We start from the raw sequence: 21214 nt of genomic DNA, 5'->3' as shown, positions 1-21214 counted from the left end.
TTTCAAACCGCGCTCAGCACTTTTTGTTTATTGAAATATCGTTACTTTTTATTACACTTTTAAACACCTGCACGTTTACGTGAGAAATACACATTCGTTGAAATGAAAATGTAAGCCATTTAAAGTGGAAAACCGCGTTAAAGAGTAATGGTGGACAGGAATAACGCATCAAATTTCAATATGTTACTTTCAGTGAAACAGATTTAGTGTAAAATTGGATGAAACGTCTGGTGGGGGGAGCGAGAATTTAGTTGGCGGATGAGAAAATACCCTCGGGGCTAAAGGGGGTAAACCGGCACCGTTGATTTTGCCAGCGCTATAAGTTACTCTTCTATTCACCTTTTAGAGTAAGAATGCAGCTTAAAAATAATCCAGAACAACAATGTACTTAACAGTGCACAACGTAGCTTTGCAACACTTCCCGCAATCAATTTTAAAAGATAATTATATCAAAGCATACTAATTATCAACTAAATCAAATACAAAATTGACGTCTCAATGCAGACTCTTATCCCGGCTAATCTGCAAATAAACTTTTGACAGAGTGGCGGTTGACTCCAAATTATAAGTCAAAAGATAAAGAAAAATTTGTTATTAAATAAATACGAGTACTAAGAGGCGGGTGAATTAGCGGTTCCTGGCCACGGGTGGAGCGAAAGCGGAGAAGGTTCAGCCGTGCGGCGACGTGGATAATTTATGCAGATTATATCCTCCGGGTTGGGCTTGAGAGCAAACCCAACCCTTGTATTACCTAAAAACTGCTCTTTAAACTTAGTCGCCATAGTAAACAGAGTTTAAAAGTAAAAGGGGTGATCAGATCACACGGTGTCTATCAAAAAAGCAAGCTTTTAACTAAAGATAATCTGCTAGCATGAAGGGTCAGGTACTCAGGTAACACATTAACCATGTTTGTATCGTGATAAAATGGGACTGACTATTGGTCCTACTGGTTAGAAATGTCCAAAGTTCACTTCATTCATATTCATATGTATTATTCGAGCGCTTCAACCACCTCTATTTTCGTGGTCACGCTTTGAATGAATGGGCTGTAGAATTTGATGACATTGTATATTATTTTTAGACGCTCTGAACTTCTACCAGATAACCTGGAAACTTAACGAGAATCTTCTACGAGTAACATGTCAACAAAAATGTGGCCACGTAAATCAAATAAAATAAATGCTCAAACAATGAACCATTCGACAAAAACTACAATCAAAACGAACAAGTCCAGATATATCTTGGACGGCGGTTATATTGTGAAGAGTAAGGCTTAAATAAGGCTACTTTGGACTAATTTTAGGTTTTAAAGTAAGACATAAACCGCGCGTCGCTTACATTTGGTGCCGTAACGCTCGTCTCTTTAGCCCGTCGCCAGCCAAATGAAAAGTTCTCAATCGGCGGACACTTTTAACTTATCAAGGCGATTAATAACGTCCAACAATTCTGAATTCGGATCGCAATAACCTAACAGCTTTGTTACAATTTGCTGGATTACATTTTAACATCAATTTGTTGATGAGAAATAAATTTTAATGGTGGCTTTTGAAAAATTAAGATGGAAGAAGTACCTACTAATTAAATAATAAAAGCTCTTTTTTTTAAGAATTCTCATTTTTTTTTGGATTCTGAGTGAATTTAATAAGAACTCTATACTATATCGGTAAAGCAAATAAAACGAGAATTAAAAGTACCTATTTACGTCGGTTTTGATTATTCAATAGGTCTGAATTTCAAGTTATTATTATTACAGTACGGCTACTCGAAAAACCTACTTTGATGTCTTAATTTAGATAAAGTACTAAAAAATTCTAAAATAGGTATAACCAAACATTTCTAGCCCTTGGAAACCAAATATGCTACAAAACGCAGTATGCTCAATTTAACAGAGAACTCCTCAAATGCTAGTTCTGTATAGGTACACTGGAAATTTCGAGAGATCCTTTCATAGTGCACCTCTATGATCTTCACACGAAATATTTTTGTCAATATTCAAGTTTCTAGTTCTAGCACTTAAAGCTGTGCGTTGTCTGTCAGTCACTCAATCAGTCTTTCAGTATTATATCCCTACATCCCTGTATTATTATTATTATTATTTTTTGTATTTTTTTTCTCTAATTGTATACTATAGTTTTTAAGTATTTTATTTGTAATTATATTATTATGAAAAAATGACTTTCTGCCAAGTTTCTTGCGGCGCATTCTTCTTGGCAATGATGGTCTTTCCGAAAGCGCTGGTAGTTTAAAAAATGACGTGTAAAAGTGCCCATTGCGGCCTATTTACTGAATAAATGATTTGAATTTGAATTATATGTTAGAGATAATATCGAATGCCACTTCAAGAACATTCACCCGAACATCTACAAAATTGGTAAAATAAATATGTAGGCTATATTTGGTAACTGTTAATTGCAAAATCACAGTTCAGATCCGTTCGACAAGAATTTCGAGCTCGGTATCCCCGATCTGAAATGTGAATCAATTCCTGATTGCACAGCAGTTAACGTAGCTAGCATTGTTAAGCGACTCACCATAACGGAGTTAGGTTTGACGTACCTCTACTCTGGATAGTGCATAGAGAAGTGTACTACATAGTTTTCTACTTTCACTAGCACCAATATCTGCCACAACAAACCAAGCATAAATATCAAATAAGGCTGTATTTCAGTCAGATATTTTTGCGCGTTCCACAATGATAGATATTAATGAAGGTGACGGGACTTCAGTGGAAACAAGATCTAAGCAATAATATTCAGGCAAAAGGACAGCACAGCAATGAAACTACCATTCAAACGTTCAAATGCAACCCAAAATGATACCAATTAACGGCTTAAATTTTCCCGTGATGCACTGACTAATATTAAATGGTGAAAAAAAACTCAACACTAGGACAACAGACTAGATAAATCAACAGCGTAGTCTTTGGATAGGTTCCGAAATTAGGGTTCCCATCCATATCCAGTGGATACCGGTATAATCCGGTTTAGAGACCCGCGGATATTGGTAAACAACCACAAATGAAATCCGGCAACTGTGTTCGGGATGCTAAATTGTTTCGGAGTGAGGCCGGGGAAAAGATATGTTTATTTTATTGCCTAAGCAACAAAACTTTTTATTTTCATAGTCTTTATATACATAAAGCATTGCTGCAATTAATATGTTTCGTTTTAAAAAGTAGACACCAAAACAACAACAAAAAAATAATATGTTTCAGGCTATTTAACCCATGCAGGGATAATTATCAAAGGGAGTGAGATATAATCAATGACAATACTATAATTAAAATTTATTAATTTATTAAGTATTAATATTGCTGGTATGAGTTTTCAACTGCGGGCCCATGGGAACCCGGTCATTTGTAAGGCATTCATGGGGCCGAAGCCGACATGAAGAGTCCTTTGGTACCCTATAATATAAATGAAATAGAAGCGACTATTACGGAGGTTTGTCCTCTAATACACCATAATAATAATAATAATTACACCATAATTATAAATGTTTTATTACATTTGTGCGCTATTTAGCAAAGATCACTACTTTGTCTGACCTGTGTGTGTTGTTTGCTGTTCATTTAGCATTGTTTCGTTTTAAAAACCAGTCTTAAATGTACTGAAAAAACCCCAGTCAGTAATTAACTGAAATTAGCATAACATTCGTTTACAGACGATGGTTTAAAACTCTACCTTGCAGTTATAAAAATAACATTACGCAACTAACAATCGGCACAACCTTGAAGGCGCGATAATGATTCGAATAAACGGATGACAGATAACAAAGTAAATATATTTTACCGATTTTTTTTATATACTACGTTCAGTCTGTAAATATTCAAGTTGTGAAACTCGAGAGCCAGTTTGTATCGACAGTGATGCGTTTTTATAATCATTTATTTGCGGAATGACTTGATATTCACGCCGCTTCTATGACACGTTATACTAATGAATAATGCACGAAAATTCCAAATATAGTTAAGGAAATCAAAACTACCATATTTATCAAAAACGACGGCTTGTTTTCATTATACCATTAAAGTCAGTAGGTAATTACCAAATTTATTATTGTCGCGTAACTATTATTCACTCAAAAATAACGTTCCATAATTTAAATCAAACCAATTCTAAAATATCGGTTCTCGACTCGCAAATGTGTTGAACTGGAGCATTTTTCCGTAGAATTTCAGCACAATAGAGTTTTCTCCGGATCCGAAGTCATCCGGCGTGCGAAACAAAAGGAGTTCGCTTAAAATCTGTTATAAGCAGATATAGAAGCGTATCGATAAAATCTTGTTATAACTGGATCGCGTACGGCCAGCAAACATTCCAACTTACCTAACAAAGTTCACTAGAAAATTAAGATCATATCAATCATGTCAAACTATTTGAGTAGGAAGTAAATATACTTATATGATTAATAATAATAAATATCATGGGACACTTCACACCAATTGACTTAGTCCCAAACTAAGCAAAGCTTGTACTATGGATACTAGGCAACGGATAAATATACATACATACAAATACATATTGAACATCCAAGACCCGAGAACAAGTATTCGTATTATTCATACAAATATCTGCTCCGGCCGGGAATCGAAACCGGAACCTCAAGCTTCGTAGTCATGTTCTCTAACCACTTGGCCATCCGGTCGTCATTATATCAACGATGATTTTTTGATAGATATTACTTTAGGCTTAATTACAAGATTTAAACTTGCAAAAGAAACATTGTAAAATCCGTGGTAACGACAAATCCTTTGCGATTTCTTTGTGAAAGGGCCTTTGAGCATCCAGCTTTTGATTATTTCGTGAAATAGGTGTTGAAAAAAGGCAAAATTAGCAAAGAATCTTCAGTATCGCGTTTACATTTTTCAAGTCCATAAATGTGACCTATCGCTGAATTGGGTGTACGGTCCCGTCATAATCAGTTTACTAACCAACCGTGCAACCTGAGCTTCATTTTACGATAGCAGAAATTCCTCGTGGCCTAAATCAAACCCTATCGAAATATCAAATCAATTCAAGGCGTATCTAAAACTAGCATAATCTGCCAATAGAAGCTAGCACCTTTTCGAGATCCTGATTTATGTATCGAGAGCTAACCTAATACATAACTCATAGAGGGGGCGCCCCCTAGCGGCCATCGTCGTTTACGATTCGGCCTACGTAAAACTTGTAAACTGTAATGGGATCCTTGTGATAGTATCTTGGTTAATGAAGGGGCTGAAAAATGTGGTGGAATGAAAGTGATATCAACGACAAGGAGGAGGAGGAGGAGTGACAAGGGGGAGTTATAAGTATGAAGCCTGTACTTGTATGTGTTTGCGTTTGCGCCATCATTACTCCTGGTCACTTATATTGTAATAATAACGTGTTGCTTCAATAGAAAACAAATGCACCAGCCTGTAGTCGATACCCAATGGAAAAGTTTTAAAATATTTATCAAGAACGAAAATACACAAATATTTTCGAACAGTTCATTGCGAAACCCAATACTCGCTTTCTCATTAACGGGGCTTTGTTAAGGAATAATTAAATACCCCGAAGCACAGAGGCATTTTTAACTACTACATGTCGTTAAAATATTGTTTATCATTTTAATAAAATTATCAGTCAGAATTTGAACATTATTTTTTTTATAATAAAAGTGGTATTTTAGAAGTTAATAGTTTGATGACATGCTCTAACAGATTCTAGATAATATAATTTATGTAGTTTAGAGTAGTTTTGTTGATTGTTTACACGTAAGAAATGTTTTACACAACATACATACACATTTCGTTACACAGTAGCTCGCAAGATTGGGTTATAAATAAGATCCGCCGCCACTCATAAAAGGCTCAGAAAATAAATAAAATAACACGAAGACATCTCGTAAATGTATAATATACATTGGAGGGAGATTATAAGAATAGAATATTGTAAAACTATTTCTAGACACTTTTTTAAAAGATATTGGGAAAACTATTATAAAAAAACTAACATTGCTTTGCAGACATACAAAGTGACCAATACGACCAAAGTTACAAAAATATGTATACAAGACTTCGCAGTCTTAACATTAAGGTCATGTACTTATGTATTACATACATCCACATGTATTTTTGCAACTTTAGCCGTATTACTGTTTTGAGTTGACTGTAGCAGGAATATGAAATAAATCTAAAATAAAGTTTCCATATCCCAGACAAATAACGAACAGACGTCAACATAATAGAACAAATCTATTTCACCGATACCGGCTCTTGGCGAACATGTCACTACCAGGACTCAGCCTATTCCGAATCATTCAACGGCAATCGAATGGTATCACTAATCTAACCATCTCATCCCTCCTCACTGTGCCAAAAAAAGAGAGATATATTACGGAGACAGTGTTTAAATTCAGTATTCAGTTCACTCCCAACTAAAACGGCAAATAAATAAAAAATATAACAAGTAAACATCGGTTTAGGAAATGAAATCTGAATAGGTATCGGAATAACGGATATTTTTAGAGGCAGCGTTATTAAAATATCGTTTATCGGTTATTGGCAATCGTGGTGTTCCATAAAAAACACCCAGATAAAGTGGTTTTTATTTAGTTAGCTGCACAGTGTATTGCACACATAACATAACATTTATTTGGCAGTGTAGCAGAACCTTTTTCATTCGTTTATTATCATAAAGTAAGTTTTGTGTAGTTTATTTAAGATCGTATTCTTTGGTATAAAATTGTTTGCCCTGATGTAATACTATCAATCAGGGATTGTCCAATTATTTTTTATTAAATCGTTTCAAGAAAACTTCTAAGTAAACTATTAGACATCGACAAGATAGAGTAGACAATGGATGAAAACGAATCTAATATTTGTCAGTTTTTAGCTTACGTCAAGAATATGACAAGTACAGGGGAAATAGTGCTTTCGTATAATGTCTTCTCTTTGTCGCCCTAATCTACTTCGAAAAAAAAAAGAGTTTATTATAACTTTTCAAATCTTTGGCATCAACGTTATGCAAAAAGATTATTTTGTGAAACACTAGATTCAGACAATAAAGACTCGATTGGCGCCTATGTTCATATAAAGCCTGCCCCGGTATGGATTGTAAAAAATCATAAAAGAACCGTGTTGACGTAGGTTTTTGACCCCTGGCGACTGCAGGCGGATGTATGGAACAGAACAATCAATGGCGCAGTCTAGGAAATACCGTACGATTTTAATTCGCGCTTTTTGCTGTTTTATTTTTCATTCGACGTTCGATTCGCGACCCCTGACGTCAGGTGGCAGATATGTACAGTCGCCGAAAAAAAACAACTGCAATTTATTTTAAAAATAAGCGAATTTATGTTCCTGGATGTATTAGTTCGTTAAAAAGATCTACATAATTATTAACTATAAACTCATAATAATATTATCTACAAATTATGTTCAAATTCTCAAATTGCGGCCGTTTTTGTGTGTTACTTTTTAAATGCCGAAAGCTATTTTATTAATACGACAACGACATCACTAACTTGTGGCAACAATGTTTAAAGTAACATTTATTATTTATTATTAAGCTTAATTGTATCGTTTGTGCTCAAATTAAGCCATGGCTGGCACATTAACATTTAAATGTATCTATTTCACTGCATAGCACAAATTTTTGCATATTTTTGCAGGTGTTAGGACCTTGTGCACTGTTGTGTTTCGGCGTGGAGAGTAAGACAGCCGGTGAAATTACTGGCACGTGAGGTATCCCATCTTAGGCCTCTAGGTTGGCAACGCGTCTGCAATACCCCTGGTGTTTGCAGATGTTTATGGGCGGTGGTGATCGCTTACCATCAGGAGACCCACTTGCTCGTTAGCCATCCAGTCGAATAAAAAAAAATAGCTTAGCAAGTAAGACATCACCTTTCATACTTTACAATAAAGATTGATCTAAAGTCTTATTTTCATGTTAACACAAAAATTATGTGCTTACAAAAAAGTATTTGCCTTCAACAGTATCAAAATAAGGTAACCGGCAAGAATCTGCGATTCAATATTCAAGCACCGACTGTACCACACACGAAGGAGCAGCGAAACAGAACGGCACCAATTAAACGAGAGCCCCCGCGCAAACACAATAAACCACTCAGCCCGCTATAATTAAAGGCTGCGCAGGTCATCTTGCGCTGGCTAATAAAATTATTATGCGATTTAGCGGCGGGGAGCGATCCCGACCGCCGCGACACCGCAGAGCGTTTTCACACAAGGACATTGCGCGCTCGATAATATATCGGTGATTGCGCGCTTTTGGTAGCCGTCTGCGGCTACTAGTGTTGCCAATTCAGTGAGAGGAGTAGCTGAATATTTTTATAATTATATGCCAGATACTGTTAACTTTTGTATCATTTAGAACGAAAGAAAGAAAGAAAATACATCTATTTAACGCCATAAAACATTCAAATTGACATAACAATAGAAAAACAAACAAGACTTTTTTTTGCGATGTGAAAATGCTTTATGCATACTTCCATAGGTCGGGGTACTTTGGCCCTGAAGCGTTACTTTGGTCCTTGGATATAACTCGGTCCTGGTTTTATTATTGTTTTGAGAATATGGCTCTCTTGCCATATGATGTGGTTGATGTTAATTGATCGATCACGTTTATATTTTACACTTTATTTTATGTTTTTATGTGGTTTTCATATAGGCCAAAGTAATCTGAATTGGGTCAAAGTATCCCGACCTTTCGGTACATTCAGTGAGGACGTCAATAGCTGTTACGTTTAAAAAATAAAGGAGATGTATGAACCGATGGGCAAAAATAGACTTTTAGTTAATAATTCAGCATCTAAAATAAATTTACCTATACATTTTAAACTACATTATTGCTTTTACTGAAATGAATTAATGAAGATTTGTGTTGAATTTATATATAATACCTGTTTAAATTTAGCAGCGCGTTACTAGTAATACCAGAAAATGACCATGTGATTTGATGTACCTATTGATTGAAAAATGAAAATAATTAGCAAATAGTAAAGAAACTTAAAGTTTGTTGCTAAATGTGTCAAAAGATTGGTCCAAACTGCCCGAAAAACGACTAACATGGTAACACTGATTCAGTAATATATTGTCGATTGGTTCGGTCGCCGCTTGCGGCTAGTGGCGTGTCGGTCGCTTTTGATAATAGCAGCTATAATGCAGTCTGTGCACATTTAGAATGTTAGGTGCCATCGGTTGATGTTATATAAAACAATTGTTTATTTTGCTCCGCTTACTCTCCAGCTAACGAAAATGTTTCACTTCACAATACAGACAGATCACAAAAGACTTGTAAAAAACTCTTAGTAGTTGATTTGTAGGCTTGAAGTTGCCAGGGGCATGAAGAAATTATGCCCTTAAAAAAGATAGGCAAAAATTCAGAACCGCCATCGCACTCCTAACTCGGAACGGCCAACCGAATCGTGAAAAGAACACCCAATCGTTCAACCGATACTATTACCACGAGACGCCATGTCGTATCCGTCACATGCGGGAACCCAGAGACGTGTAAAACGAATAAGAATGATGGATCGCGCCCTTCGACGCCACCTGTCACGCTCGCACCCCCCACCCCCCGTATAAACGGGCGAATACATCTTAAATAATGTACCGTCTAGGCTCGGAGAGAATGAACCTCATTGTCTGAATACAAATGACTTTAGCCTAGATTTTTTGCGGCGAACCTAGTCTTGCGGGCTATTCTATTATAGAGGGTTTTGTGAGCGATCTGTTGCACGAGACGAAAAGCAAATTCATTGAGAGCTATAAAGGTGACGCAGTGTCTGTTTTATTTACTTAAGAGCATATATGTATACTGTCAGAAACAAAAACATGTAGCTTGCAGTGAGACCAGCATGATTTAGGTATATCTTCGGATGCAACACCGCCACATGATCCCAAGCTACGAAGCAACACGCAGACACGGCCGGCCCTCTTCAAAGGTATATTTATTTGATTAAAATTAGAAATAAAAGTTTCCAAACACGTAATATTAAAGGTTTGCGTATAGTGGCGAAAGTTAAGACAATTTATATAGAAAACGTAATATAAACAGGTAACGTTTAAGGTGGTTAAAAGGTGAACCGATTTCGAATATCTGACCCATAAATGGAAGTTGATATTTTACAACTTTCGTTCGCATGTACGTTAATAATGCATGCCTCTTAACCCATTGATTGCAGCTACAGTACATTATTAACCAGTACGCAGCGCAGAAATTATCTATGTTTAATATAAACGATATCTATGAATTGATATACTTAGTATATTTTCATAACTTAGCCTAACATTGGCACTTATTAAACTTACCCTTCTGAATTAGAGGGCTCGGGCTGAAGTTTTGTGGGCATATATAGATTTCCTGACGATCTTTTCCTTGAACAAAATGTTCATGGCGAAATAAAGGCAACATTCATACCTTCCTACTATCTAGTAACGTACTATCTAATAACTATTTCCAAGTACAACACTAATGTCAACCCTGCGCAGTTTACACATAAAACAAGTGCGCACGGAAAAATATTCGCTTGCTAACTGAATAATAATGAACGCGCCGGACCGACCGCCGGCCGGCTTCACGGGTGATTGCCAGAATCGTGATAACATCTACCCTCAGTTGCGTTGTTGGGATCAGACCTTTGCGGAGAGTGGTGACAATATAGCAGTTTGTTAATTCTCCTGTATGCCCTTAGTAAAATATACCTCCTTGATTATCGTCCCAATTTGTTCTCAGCAGAGGTTTCTTCCAAACCAGTGCAGAGGTGTTTCGGCGATCGTAAGTGCTTGTAAGTGCCCAAATTGAATAAAGATGTTTTGACTGTGACTTAGGTAGGTTAATAATTCTTGAAATTGGTACTATTTTTTTTTTTAATTTAAGCATTATATGTATGTAAACGAACGAACATACAGTCAAATTCTTTATCTTTGCAATATTAGTACAATATACAAGATTAAATTACAGCAGGCTATAGGTACGTTACATTTTACAATTACATTACATATATATCCGGTAGAAAAGCATATCGTGGCAGCTTAGACGATTTCTATTAAGTACTGATACCGAGTATCCTGCCTGTCGCTAAACTCACCTACTGGTAGCCTAAATACAGAGCTGTTAAATTAAAACTTTAAGTTAAAATGAGCAAGTAAAGCTTTTAGTCCGCAAAGAGACAGGTTAAGACCCGACTACGACTTTCTCTGATTTTCTCTGTTCATTGCGTGCTTCGCTAGACAATAGGCTAGCTGGCAGGAGTTTTTCAATTGAGAAATACTGTCATCGGAATACAGGATGTTATTTTTGTCAGACTCATCCGTATCGCGTTACACGGACGACTGGTGTTATCAAGGTACGGTACACGTATTACAAAGAGTCTCCACTCGCTTTACCGCTTCTGACGGCGTGGTTTAGTGGCAGCCTGGCTTGCATTATCGGTGCACTTGTGGTTAGCCTGTGTGAGACGGGGTATAGAACGGTGACGTTAACGATATACTTGATTTCATAAAGCAATTTTGGTCAGTTTTCAAATTACCCTTACATTACGTTCAAAAAGGAGAAGTGTGCATAAAGCCACATGGGCACACGCAGGAATACATTATACATGTACCCCTGATAATACATATAATACGAAAAATTATGATAATAACCTTAAAGTGTATCTAAAAATAGTCTTTAAAAACAAAACTAAAACAACTTTCATCGTATTTAACTTACGAAAGCGATATTCTTTCCACGATTCTTCCACAAATCCTTTAGCCTTTAGCAACATCTGGACCATTCCGCTGAAATCCACACACACGTCAAACAATTAAAAACGTGCCGTCGCGTTTAACGTGCACCTTGCATTCGCGTCGTTATGTTTTATACACTTTATTTATTCACGTCCCCGCCAGGTGGCGTGTAAACTGCCCCTTAATATTTCATAACACCCTTTATTTTTGCCCGTTCGTCCGCGCATCGAAAAATTTGGCGCTGCATTTTTTTATAAACAATAGACTATTTTGCTGGTTGGTTAAAACGAGCGTAAGTTGTTTTACACGATCATTTTGTTTCTTTATAAAATAGAGTCACGCGGTCTAGAATTTTTCCGTGGAAAAAGACGTAGTTATTTCCAAACAAAATACTTACGAGTAAATTCGACTTTCACTTATTTATCAGGCAGGTACAAACTACAACGTAGAGCACATGATATGACGCTTTGGGTCAGACGTGATTTTTAGCGTTTCCTAATGTTTCAGCTTTATACACGCTCATATTATGCAGTGATCACGAAATCAAGATTAAAACCGTATTAATAAACCATCTTTAAAATCTTTTAAGTCACTTTTAAATCCACGTAGACGGATTTTAAAAAAAACCAATGCCGTAATTTAAAAATAGTTCTGAATGTACCTAATAATAGCAGGAATCTTTTCGGAAACACGATAAGTCAATCGTACCTAAAGATTAGGGGCTACATGGCAGCCATGGATGGTATCTAGTCAATTAAACGGTTGCTATGCTGCCGGGTTTACGCCTTAATTCGGGGCCAGATACACCGTATTATGTCTTAAACCACGGTTAAGGATTAGGTTTTCAGAGGATACAGCAACGATGATAGCTAAGGACTGGTTTTATAAAAGACCTAGCTATTTCTATATATATATCCAAGAAATTAAATGATTGAGCACAAAATGTCGATGCCGATGGGGACGTAACAGTGAATCGGTAAGCAATCACCGTAATTCGCAGTATCAGTCTAAGCTCATCAATAATATAGTCTATGCTTTATATAAAGCTACTAGAGACGTTCGTAAAAAATTGGAAGAAGTATCCGGCGCGCTCAGTTATATCTACTTATTAGCAGTCTCGGCCAAGATCAGCTTATTTAGTACCTACTGAAAACTGGTAGCAGAATAACTAAGAATCGGAATAATCCATACGAAGCAGAACTATAATACGACCCAAAACCTTTCACCGTCTAAACGTATTACTTAACTAACCGTAAACTAAACGCTATTCCATCGGCCTACGTCAAACGCTAACAAGGATACGTCCATTTCACGGATTCAAAACAGGGTGCAAAAATGGGGTCAAGGGTGAGTCATATTTTGATGATATAACAAGCTCGTTTCATAGATCCCGCTGCTAATTGTTTTTGGACCAATTTGTAGAAAAATAACTCTAATTTAGTGGGAATCCACGTTTAGACACCTTATTTAGTTTCCAAGGTCTTTGCTCGGTTAATTTGTGTAGACCACAGTAGCGGTGTTAACTATTTAGGGCATCGTGGTCTACGATCATTATTAGGGCTCTAATGGATGTAGGTAAGACCTGTAAAAATAATTAGACAGCATGCACTATAGTACTTTTCGGATAGGACCCATCCTATCCGAAAAGTACCGTGCCGATACCGGTACCGTACCCATACGGTGACACTTGCGTTTTTTCCATTCCACGCCATGAACGTTTCAGGCCAATCATTTATAAAAAAATATACTTGAGACCCGAAAGAACAAAAAAAAAATAATATCTCCATAGCTTAAAAATATATCACTCAAAAATATATTATTATGTTTTAAAACTAACAAGATAAATTTTAATCTCGTCAACTTTCATCGCGTAAAACGGATCTCTATTTCAATAGAGCTTGACTTTGCTTATCGACCGAATCGATTCCACAATCTTGTCAAATCGTTTGACTTGCATCATCTGTCAATTAGTACGAGAGCGAAGGTCTTTGTATCGAGTGTTTCGTGTTGTTTGATGTTTTGAACTGTTACTTTGTTATTCAATTTTGTTATTACGGTTTTTGTTAATTTTATTACCGTTATTAGTTTTGATATATTGCCAAAGAAGACCGCATGGTTTGTGAGATCCCGATAGACTAGCAAAAACACTTGCTGCGCGGGTGAAGCCGCAGGCAAAACTAGTTAAAAATATAAACTATCACTAATAAAATCGATTACACACCCTTAGCATATTTAATCGAGAATCGCAATAAATCGATTCGAATTTACATTGTCACAACCCTTTAATTGCTTAATGACATATGTGTCACCGTACCCATCCTATCCGAAAAATACTATAGTCTCAGTTGGTTGCTGAAAATTTTAATTCCTTTACATGAGATCTTCAAAATTTCGATGCAGACTATGTTTCGGAAAATGATGTGTTGGTTAAGAAACGGCGCAATCAAATTATACATTACGTCATTAATTAGTAACTTTGAGTGAACTCTTTATTCTTTTGATTAGGATAAAGACTTACCGGGTTTAGGAAGAGTAGGTTTGAGATCGTTGCTGACAAGCTGGGGGTTCTCTTGCACCTAGGAAGAAAAGAAGTTGATTTAAATATTACGTTCTCTAAATCAGAACTGTTCTAATTAAAATAAGAGTATACCTATCTATGTTTTTTCCTTTTATCTTCAAAAAGACAGGTAATCGGTTCCGATTTCCAACAGACAAGATTTAAGGTTTCAAAAGCATAGAGATAGCACTTTAAAAATCTAGTACTACCTACCTAGTAGAGTAGTATTGTATTGTATATAAACACGATATATATTTCTTTTTATAAAAATTAGCTAAGTGATTTTATTCTTCAAGCCAAGTTCTTTATAATTTCAATAAAGTTTTGCATAAACTGTGATTGGTGTTTTAAGCTATTTCTGCTGAGAAATGTACATCTAATCTTTATCTGCGTGCCAAATGTCACATCAATTCAACTACTACAATAGATAAAAGAAATTAAACAAAAGCAAGCAAAAACTAAGAAAGAAACATTACAAATTACAACAACTAATATATCATTTCAATCTAGCCCTTTTTACCTATTGTTCACTGCGCTAATAAATTTACACAAGCTAAGTATTAAAACTATAAAACATTCATGTAACGTAGAACCAATTAAGAGAGCCAATTATTTTACAGTAGGAACGAATATAAAAAAATAATAACAGTCGAGGTTTTAAATTGTTGTAATTCACTATAACAATAGGATCGCGTGAATTGCGTTAGTACAGATTTGTTTAACACAAGCTTATAAACGTATATGTATTTACATCATACGTTTTAACTCTGTAAAGTATTTTTTCCACCTCTTTTACTCATTTAAGTTAAGTAACATGAAGATAACGTTACATACAACCACAGCGCGTAATTCTAAATAAATTTTCCCGTTTCGAAATTTTCATTTGTTTTATTGCCATCAAAGGACGCTTGTCATTGAGTTTACTTTAAACACAGGTCGTCATATTAACCTTAATTTTGTCAGTAATTAATTAATTAAATTAATTATTTTTGTCTGTTTACCTTATTTGATGGAATCCTTTTACAGAGCATGAAGGTTATTAAAAAGACAGGGTCCCTTCATCCGAATTCTAACAGTTTTTGACATTATTAATTGGGAAGGCAAGGCGTTCACGGCATGTCAGATAAATACAAATGCAGGTTTACTATACATTTAGTACTCGAAGTTTCAACATGTGGTGTGCTAAAATTTTTAAGATTTCATTATTAATTTGTGCAACTTGCAAAAAGTTGTGTAGATAAAAAGGGTATGTTATTAGAAATAGCAGTCTTATTTAGCTAATAAATTAACGCTCATTACACGCTCTTTCATTTATAACTAACTGAATTAAAATCTTCTGTCACTCGTTCTGTATCTTTCGAATCCAATAAATCAGAAAGAGCCGCGAATACTTACGTCGAAAAGTGACAGTACGACGATTAGCATATTTGAACTGAACGCAACGTCATCCACATTACAATAAGTGGCCATCGCGGTCTTGTCAACCAATCAGTAAGTCAATGTGACGTCATTTAAAGGTGACAATAAGAGTAGGAATTAAATCAAGACGCCATTATTTTCGCAGCTGTCAAATTTTTACGCATGGCAACAATTTTGAGAGACTTAATTGTAATAACATGCAGTGAAACTTGTAGCGCTATGCTACGCTGTAGCGTCAATGTAACGAAACTTTACGAGCATGCTTGCGTAGCCTCCTAAGATAATTTGCTAAGTTCATTCTAATCCATTATTACCTTATTGGTGTAGGGATTAAAAATGAATTTGTTATCCAACTCCTTGCGGGGTGTTGCCGCTATGACGGATAGCGGCTGCGGTAGAGATTTCATCTCCTGCGGAAAAAAAACACAAGTTAAACAATATTATAGGCTTTTCAACTATTCTCTTACATCTCATTAGTATTGTAAAAGAAGTAACCTCTTAAAAAACCTCCCCCACCTCTAGAAATCTCTAAGGAATGGAATTTGCTTCCGCATACTATTTCCGCATACAATTTAGGGCTATTCAAGGTCAGATAGAAGTTGTTACTGAACCAATGAATTATATCTTTGACCCTTTTCCAGGCATAGTGCATATAGCGACCACATAAATGTACACAAATATGCAACTTTACCAAATTAGAATATGGTACAAAATCAATTGAAATCGCTAAACATATCATTCGATTTAAAATAATCCCTCATAGTTAAACAATATAAAACTATGATTCATTTTGTGGTACGAATAGCATATATAAATTCGCGGGGCCTGGAAAAGTGTTAAGTGCATCTGCACTTACCATCAGGTGAGAATAGTGAGATAGAGGCAAAACTTGATAATTTATAATAAAAAAACAATGAAAATTTTAAAAAAATGTTATATGTAAGATGGGATATTTGATAAAAAAAATCGGGTAACAATATCTAGTATATTTTGCGTTGTAGTCAGGCAGGATAATAGCTTAACATAAGGTTGCGGCAGAGTTTATAAATATAGAGTTAATTTGGTGGTTGGAACAATACTGTAGGAGATTCGTTCCATCTCTCGCTGTTATATTTGACTCCACGAAACTGGCTGTATTAATTAACGAGAGTTTAACGGTTCAGCAGTTAAAAAAATCATCAATTGACTAAGCACATTACGCAACTATTAAGCAATATTACAAGTTTAATAATACTGACATCTTTTTTTTGTCAAATGAACAATGAACTCAGTAAGTCAGTGGTCAGTATGATTATTTTTAACTTTTTTACCATCGTGACACTATCAAATCGCTCATTATGTAACATCAATGTGACACTATTTTCGCTAGATACGTAAAGTTATAGTAAAGAGCAAGTCTTGATAGCTTAGTGGTTTGCCCTATGACCTCTCAAGCAGAAGGTCTTGAGTTCGAAACCGGGCTTGAACCTCTGAATATTTTGGAATTTGTGTGTGAAATTACATTAAAAAATTTATCACCAACTCCACTGTGAAGAAAGCAGTGGTTAAATGTAAAAAAAAACCGTTCACCGTCCCAAACAGAACCTATCAAACGTTTCTAAGCGTCGTCGTAACAAACAATGCAGCTGGCTTACCTTTAAAATGCTTTCTATTGGAGGCTGACAGCTATCCACTGCACTCTGAAAACAGAAATGGAACCTTGACAATATGTAAATATGATTTTGAAAAACAAAACGTCATTTATATATCGAGGCATGTTAACGTTGTTTTAACGTTTATTTTTGAAACAAAGGCTCTACGGAATACAATAAACGGCTCGAGATGCGATTGTTCATCGGCACACGTTTATGCATCGATATTAATATTTGTGCGCGAATTTACTATGGAAATGATTGAAGAGAAGCCACAAGTATGTATATTTCGTCGTGTTTGCTGCGGCAGAAGTTTTGCATCACGGGACATTGTGTTCATTGGACAGATTTGACGGAGCAATTTTAATTATGATTTTTTGAATGATGAGTGCAAAGTTCCCATAGCTTAGAAGAAACAACTTCATGGTTCTTAAGCTGTGCCAAAACGGGCAAAATTGCTTGATAAGCCCAATAACTAAGTTTGATGTGTTTGATAAGTAATGATCGCTGAAATAAACACTATTTTTGCAATGCATATATTTTGCACGTCAAGCAACCAATTCAAAGTATCTACTTAAAGTGAGTGAAAGACAAATTTTTGTTCAAAATTAAATTTTTATTACAAGCTGTTTGCTGACTGTACTTTTTGTTAAATGTACTTGCATTATCATACTACATTTCTGTACTAAATTTCAAGTCGATGCCATTTACCGTTGAGGAGTTCCGTCCTGCAGAGACAATCCTGGCCGGACCACCAGAATGTCACTGCCTGATTATTGTATTGTCACCAGATTTATATAAGTATACCAAATTTCAAGTCAATTCCACCACTGGAAGTGGGTCGAATTCAACCCGCAAGATTTAATCCGTACAGTACATACATACATACATACATACATTGCAAGTAAAATAAAAGCTTGTAAAAATGAGCGCAAATGCTTGACAAACACGCTGGGCGAAGCCTCAAGCGACTTTATTAAGCACGCCAATCAATTTTGACCGTCTGGGGATCACACTAAAATGCACGCTACCAAAACGTGCACTTCGAAACTCATTATAAAAATCTGTCACCAATCCCCCTCGAACCCCCTCGTTGCGTTTAACAAGGCGTTAAGTAACAGATCTTGCAAGATAAACCGCGTGTTGTTTTATAACGAGGAGCTTTCCTCGAATTTGTTCAAGCACAAATACTAAACTAGTTTTATGTACACATTATGCCTCCTTAGCGGGCCGGGCGATTAAATTTAGGGCGCGTTTATGGCATTGCCGTATGATTTACGGCGTAACAGCAATAAAAGTATTGTATTGTTATTGTTAGTGAGTTTGTAAAGATTGTTACAGTCACGAGTCACGGATAAAATAAAGTAGGTATTAATTTATCTATCGATGTCTGTCAGTCGAATCTTGTTAAATACAAAACCATGGAGGCATTAACCATAAGAAAAGACGGGTTCAAAGATTCTGTAACACATTAGCAATTTAACACCGTACCAACTCTATTTTTTTATCAAAAAAGTAATTTTAGTAAGCATTATGATTTTTATTTCATAAAATACTGGTAAATACCTACTGACTCAGTATGCTATTCAATTATTTTTAATAATACTAACCAAATTAATAAAAAAAAAGCTTAATTCTCAAGTATACCTAGTGCCATCCACGAAGACGCGTGATTTTGTCAAAATTAGACATTAATGTCATTGTAATAAGAACCTGTGCATTCAATTGACTACAATTGGACTTTCAAATACGAATTGTCCAGATGTCGCTATAGCGCTACGCATTTTTGATGTATTTATAAACGAAAAAAATAACACACAATTAAACAAAATGCTTTGCTCAATAATACTCGCTTTGCTTAGTCAGACAAGGCTTCAAAGCGTTTAAACCGCGTCCTTCAATGTTTTACTACAAAATATAAAGATTCTGGCTGAAAATTGTACATCATTAAAACCAGTCGCAAATGGAACGGTGATTAACCTCTTCACCGCCAGAGTCATCCAGTCGTGACAGCCAATGGAATGCCTCACACGCCACGGTCATCTATACATGACCAACATTCAACTCGAAATTAAACCTTCTGCAATGGAATTAAAAATGAAGTTGATTTGTCGCTGGTTTTTCTGTGGCGTACAGAGTACGTCACTTCGTTTGTTTTGCGGCGGTGAAGTGAAGAGGTTAAAACGCTACGATGTCTTCCAATCCGATTACTTACTTGTGTTTGGATGCCGTTTGGTATTTTGAGGGGTTGTGGTCGATGCGCCGGCGCCACCGGTAGCCCGGGTGCATCGTTCTGGCAAAGAAAAAGAAATCAGCTACAAATCACTGTTATATAATTTTCAATTTCAACTATCATTATTATTATTTTGTTTTACTTTTTTTGGTGGCAATAAAGAATTTGAATTTTAAAAAACTGATGCGCTACTATTGATGCTCACTGTACTCAGAAAAAATAATGACGATGGACAGGGTAGTACATCGCAGCCGTCGTAAGCAAGTATTATTCAGGCACAGTTCCTAGGGAGCGCTCCTACATGCTGCAGGGCTACTACGAAACTCGAAGTTCGTGTAGTGCGGTCCCTCTGACTTATACTATTTAATACGAGAGTGAGAGGGACGGTACGATACGAACTTCGATTTTCGAACTTTGGAGTAGGCCCGCTGGATCCGAAATATCTCTCTTCAAAGTCGCTGCACTCTTGACAGAGACCGCGGTCGTCGGTTGTGAACCTTCTTGACGACTTCCTTAATTGGGAAATTAGTGTCCGAAATACGTCTGGTATATGTTGATTATACATGTGTACTATTTGGTAGCCTGTACCTCAGGACTATGCAAAGGGCCTGGTTTTCAGCTCGCCCAGTCTGCACTTAGATCAGACCAGCCGCACCAGAACACTTCAAGGCGTGCCCATTACTTCTTCTGCATTTCGTGCATATTTCGCATTTTCCCGGGACTAAAAGTAGACTATGGCTAATCAAGGATTGTGTCATTTTCTGTTAGTTAAAGATCTACGAACTAACAAACTATATATAAGCAAACACACAAAGTTAACCTCTTGTATCTTAATAAAGAAGCATAGACGATGACGCGTCGAGCATCATTTTATTTGTCAGTCTTCGTTTAAGCAGAGTCCCTAAGCGAGGAAACTTAGAAAATAACGCTATTACAACAAAAGCGTCGCTTGCGGGCTACCATATTTTAATTTTTTTTGCTAAAGTTTCAAAACCAAAACTTGAGATAACTTTCCGAGCCGTTGGTTTACTCCGAGCAGAGCTTTGTTTAGCGATAACAGAGCTTTAGGTATTATAATACGGGCTTTTACTCGAAGCTTTTTAAATTGGATACGGTTAGAGAGTATTTTAGACGTAATTGCCTGACTTCATTATTTTTGTATTTCTGTATTCAGAGTGCCCGACTCACTTTATAGTAAGTAGATATAGTATTAATTTCACAGTTAAAACCTATTTTTAGTATGGAAATACTTCCCTAAATATTGATAATTTTACGACAAAGTTTTCTTTCCACCCCGCTTCCTACCAATTGCTATGTATAAATGCGAACTTTGCAAGTGTGTCTGTATAGTGTCTATTTATTCTTTCATGCTAAACTGGCAGGAGAGATTTAGATACAATGAACACACCGATAGTTTATTTATAACCTAGCTAGATCAACATATAAAACTACTTTTTATCCCGGAAAATAGCGTAGTGCGCAGGCAGACGAAGCTGGTTTACTATGTATAATAACTAGTTACTTTTTAGCTTACAACACGTTAGCAGACAAAAGCAGTTTGCTTCATATTCCACATTCTGGTCAACATCATACCTCACGGTATTACGGATCTACATGACGGGCTCAGCGTAAAAGCTTCCAAAGAGGAAGCAACAAAC

At 36.1% G+C, this 21214-nt stretch overlaps 1 protein-coding gene across 4 annotated transcripts in view; it reads right to left on the bottom strand.

The window, feature by feature from the left end:
* The window catches only part of lilli (AF4/FMR2 family member lilliputian), a 213632-nt gene that overhangs the window by 33004 nt on the left and 159414 nt on the right, over positions 1–21214 (bottom strand). For all 4 annotated transcript variants that reach the window (XM_074098528.1, XM_074098526.1, XM_074098527.1 and 1 more), the window contains 4 exons: positions 19539–19616; positions 17327–17371; positions 16007–16102; positions 14235–14292 (listed from right to left, as the gene is read on the bottom strand). In XM_074098528.1, coding sequence (XP_073954629.1) covers positions 14235–14292; positions 16007–16102; positions 17327–17371; positions 19539–19616 — 277 coding nt within the window. The remainder of the gene's footprint in view (positions 1–14234; positions 14293–16006; positions 16103–17326; positions 17372–19538; positions 19617–21214) is intronic.

The sequence above is a fragment of the Choristoneura fumiferana genome, chromosome 15 (assembly GCF_025370935.1).
Source record: "Choristoneura fumiferana chromosome 15, NRCan_CFum_1, whole genome shotgun sequence".
In the NCBI taxonomy this organism is placed as follows: domain Eukaryota; kingdom Metazoa; phylum Arthropoda; class Insecta; order Lepidoptera; family Tortricidae; genus Choristoneura; species Choristoneura fumiferana.
The sequence above is the reverse complement of the archived record's forward strand: the minus strand, read 5'-3'. Positions and strand labels throughout refer to the sequence as shown.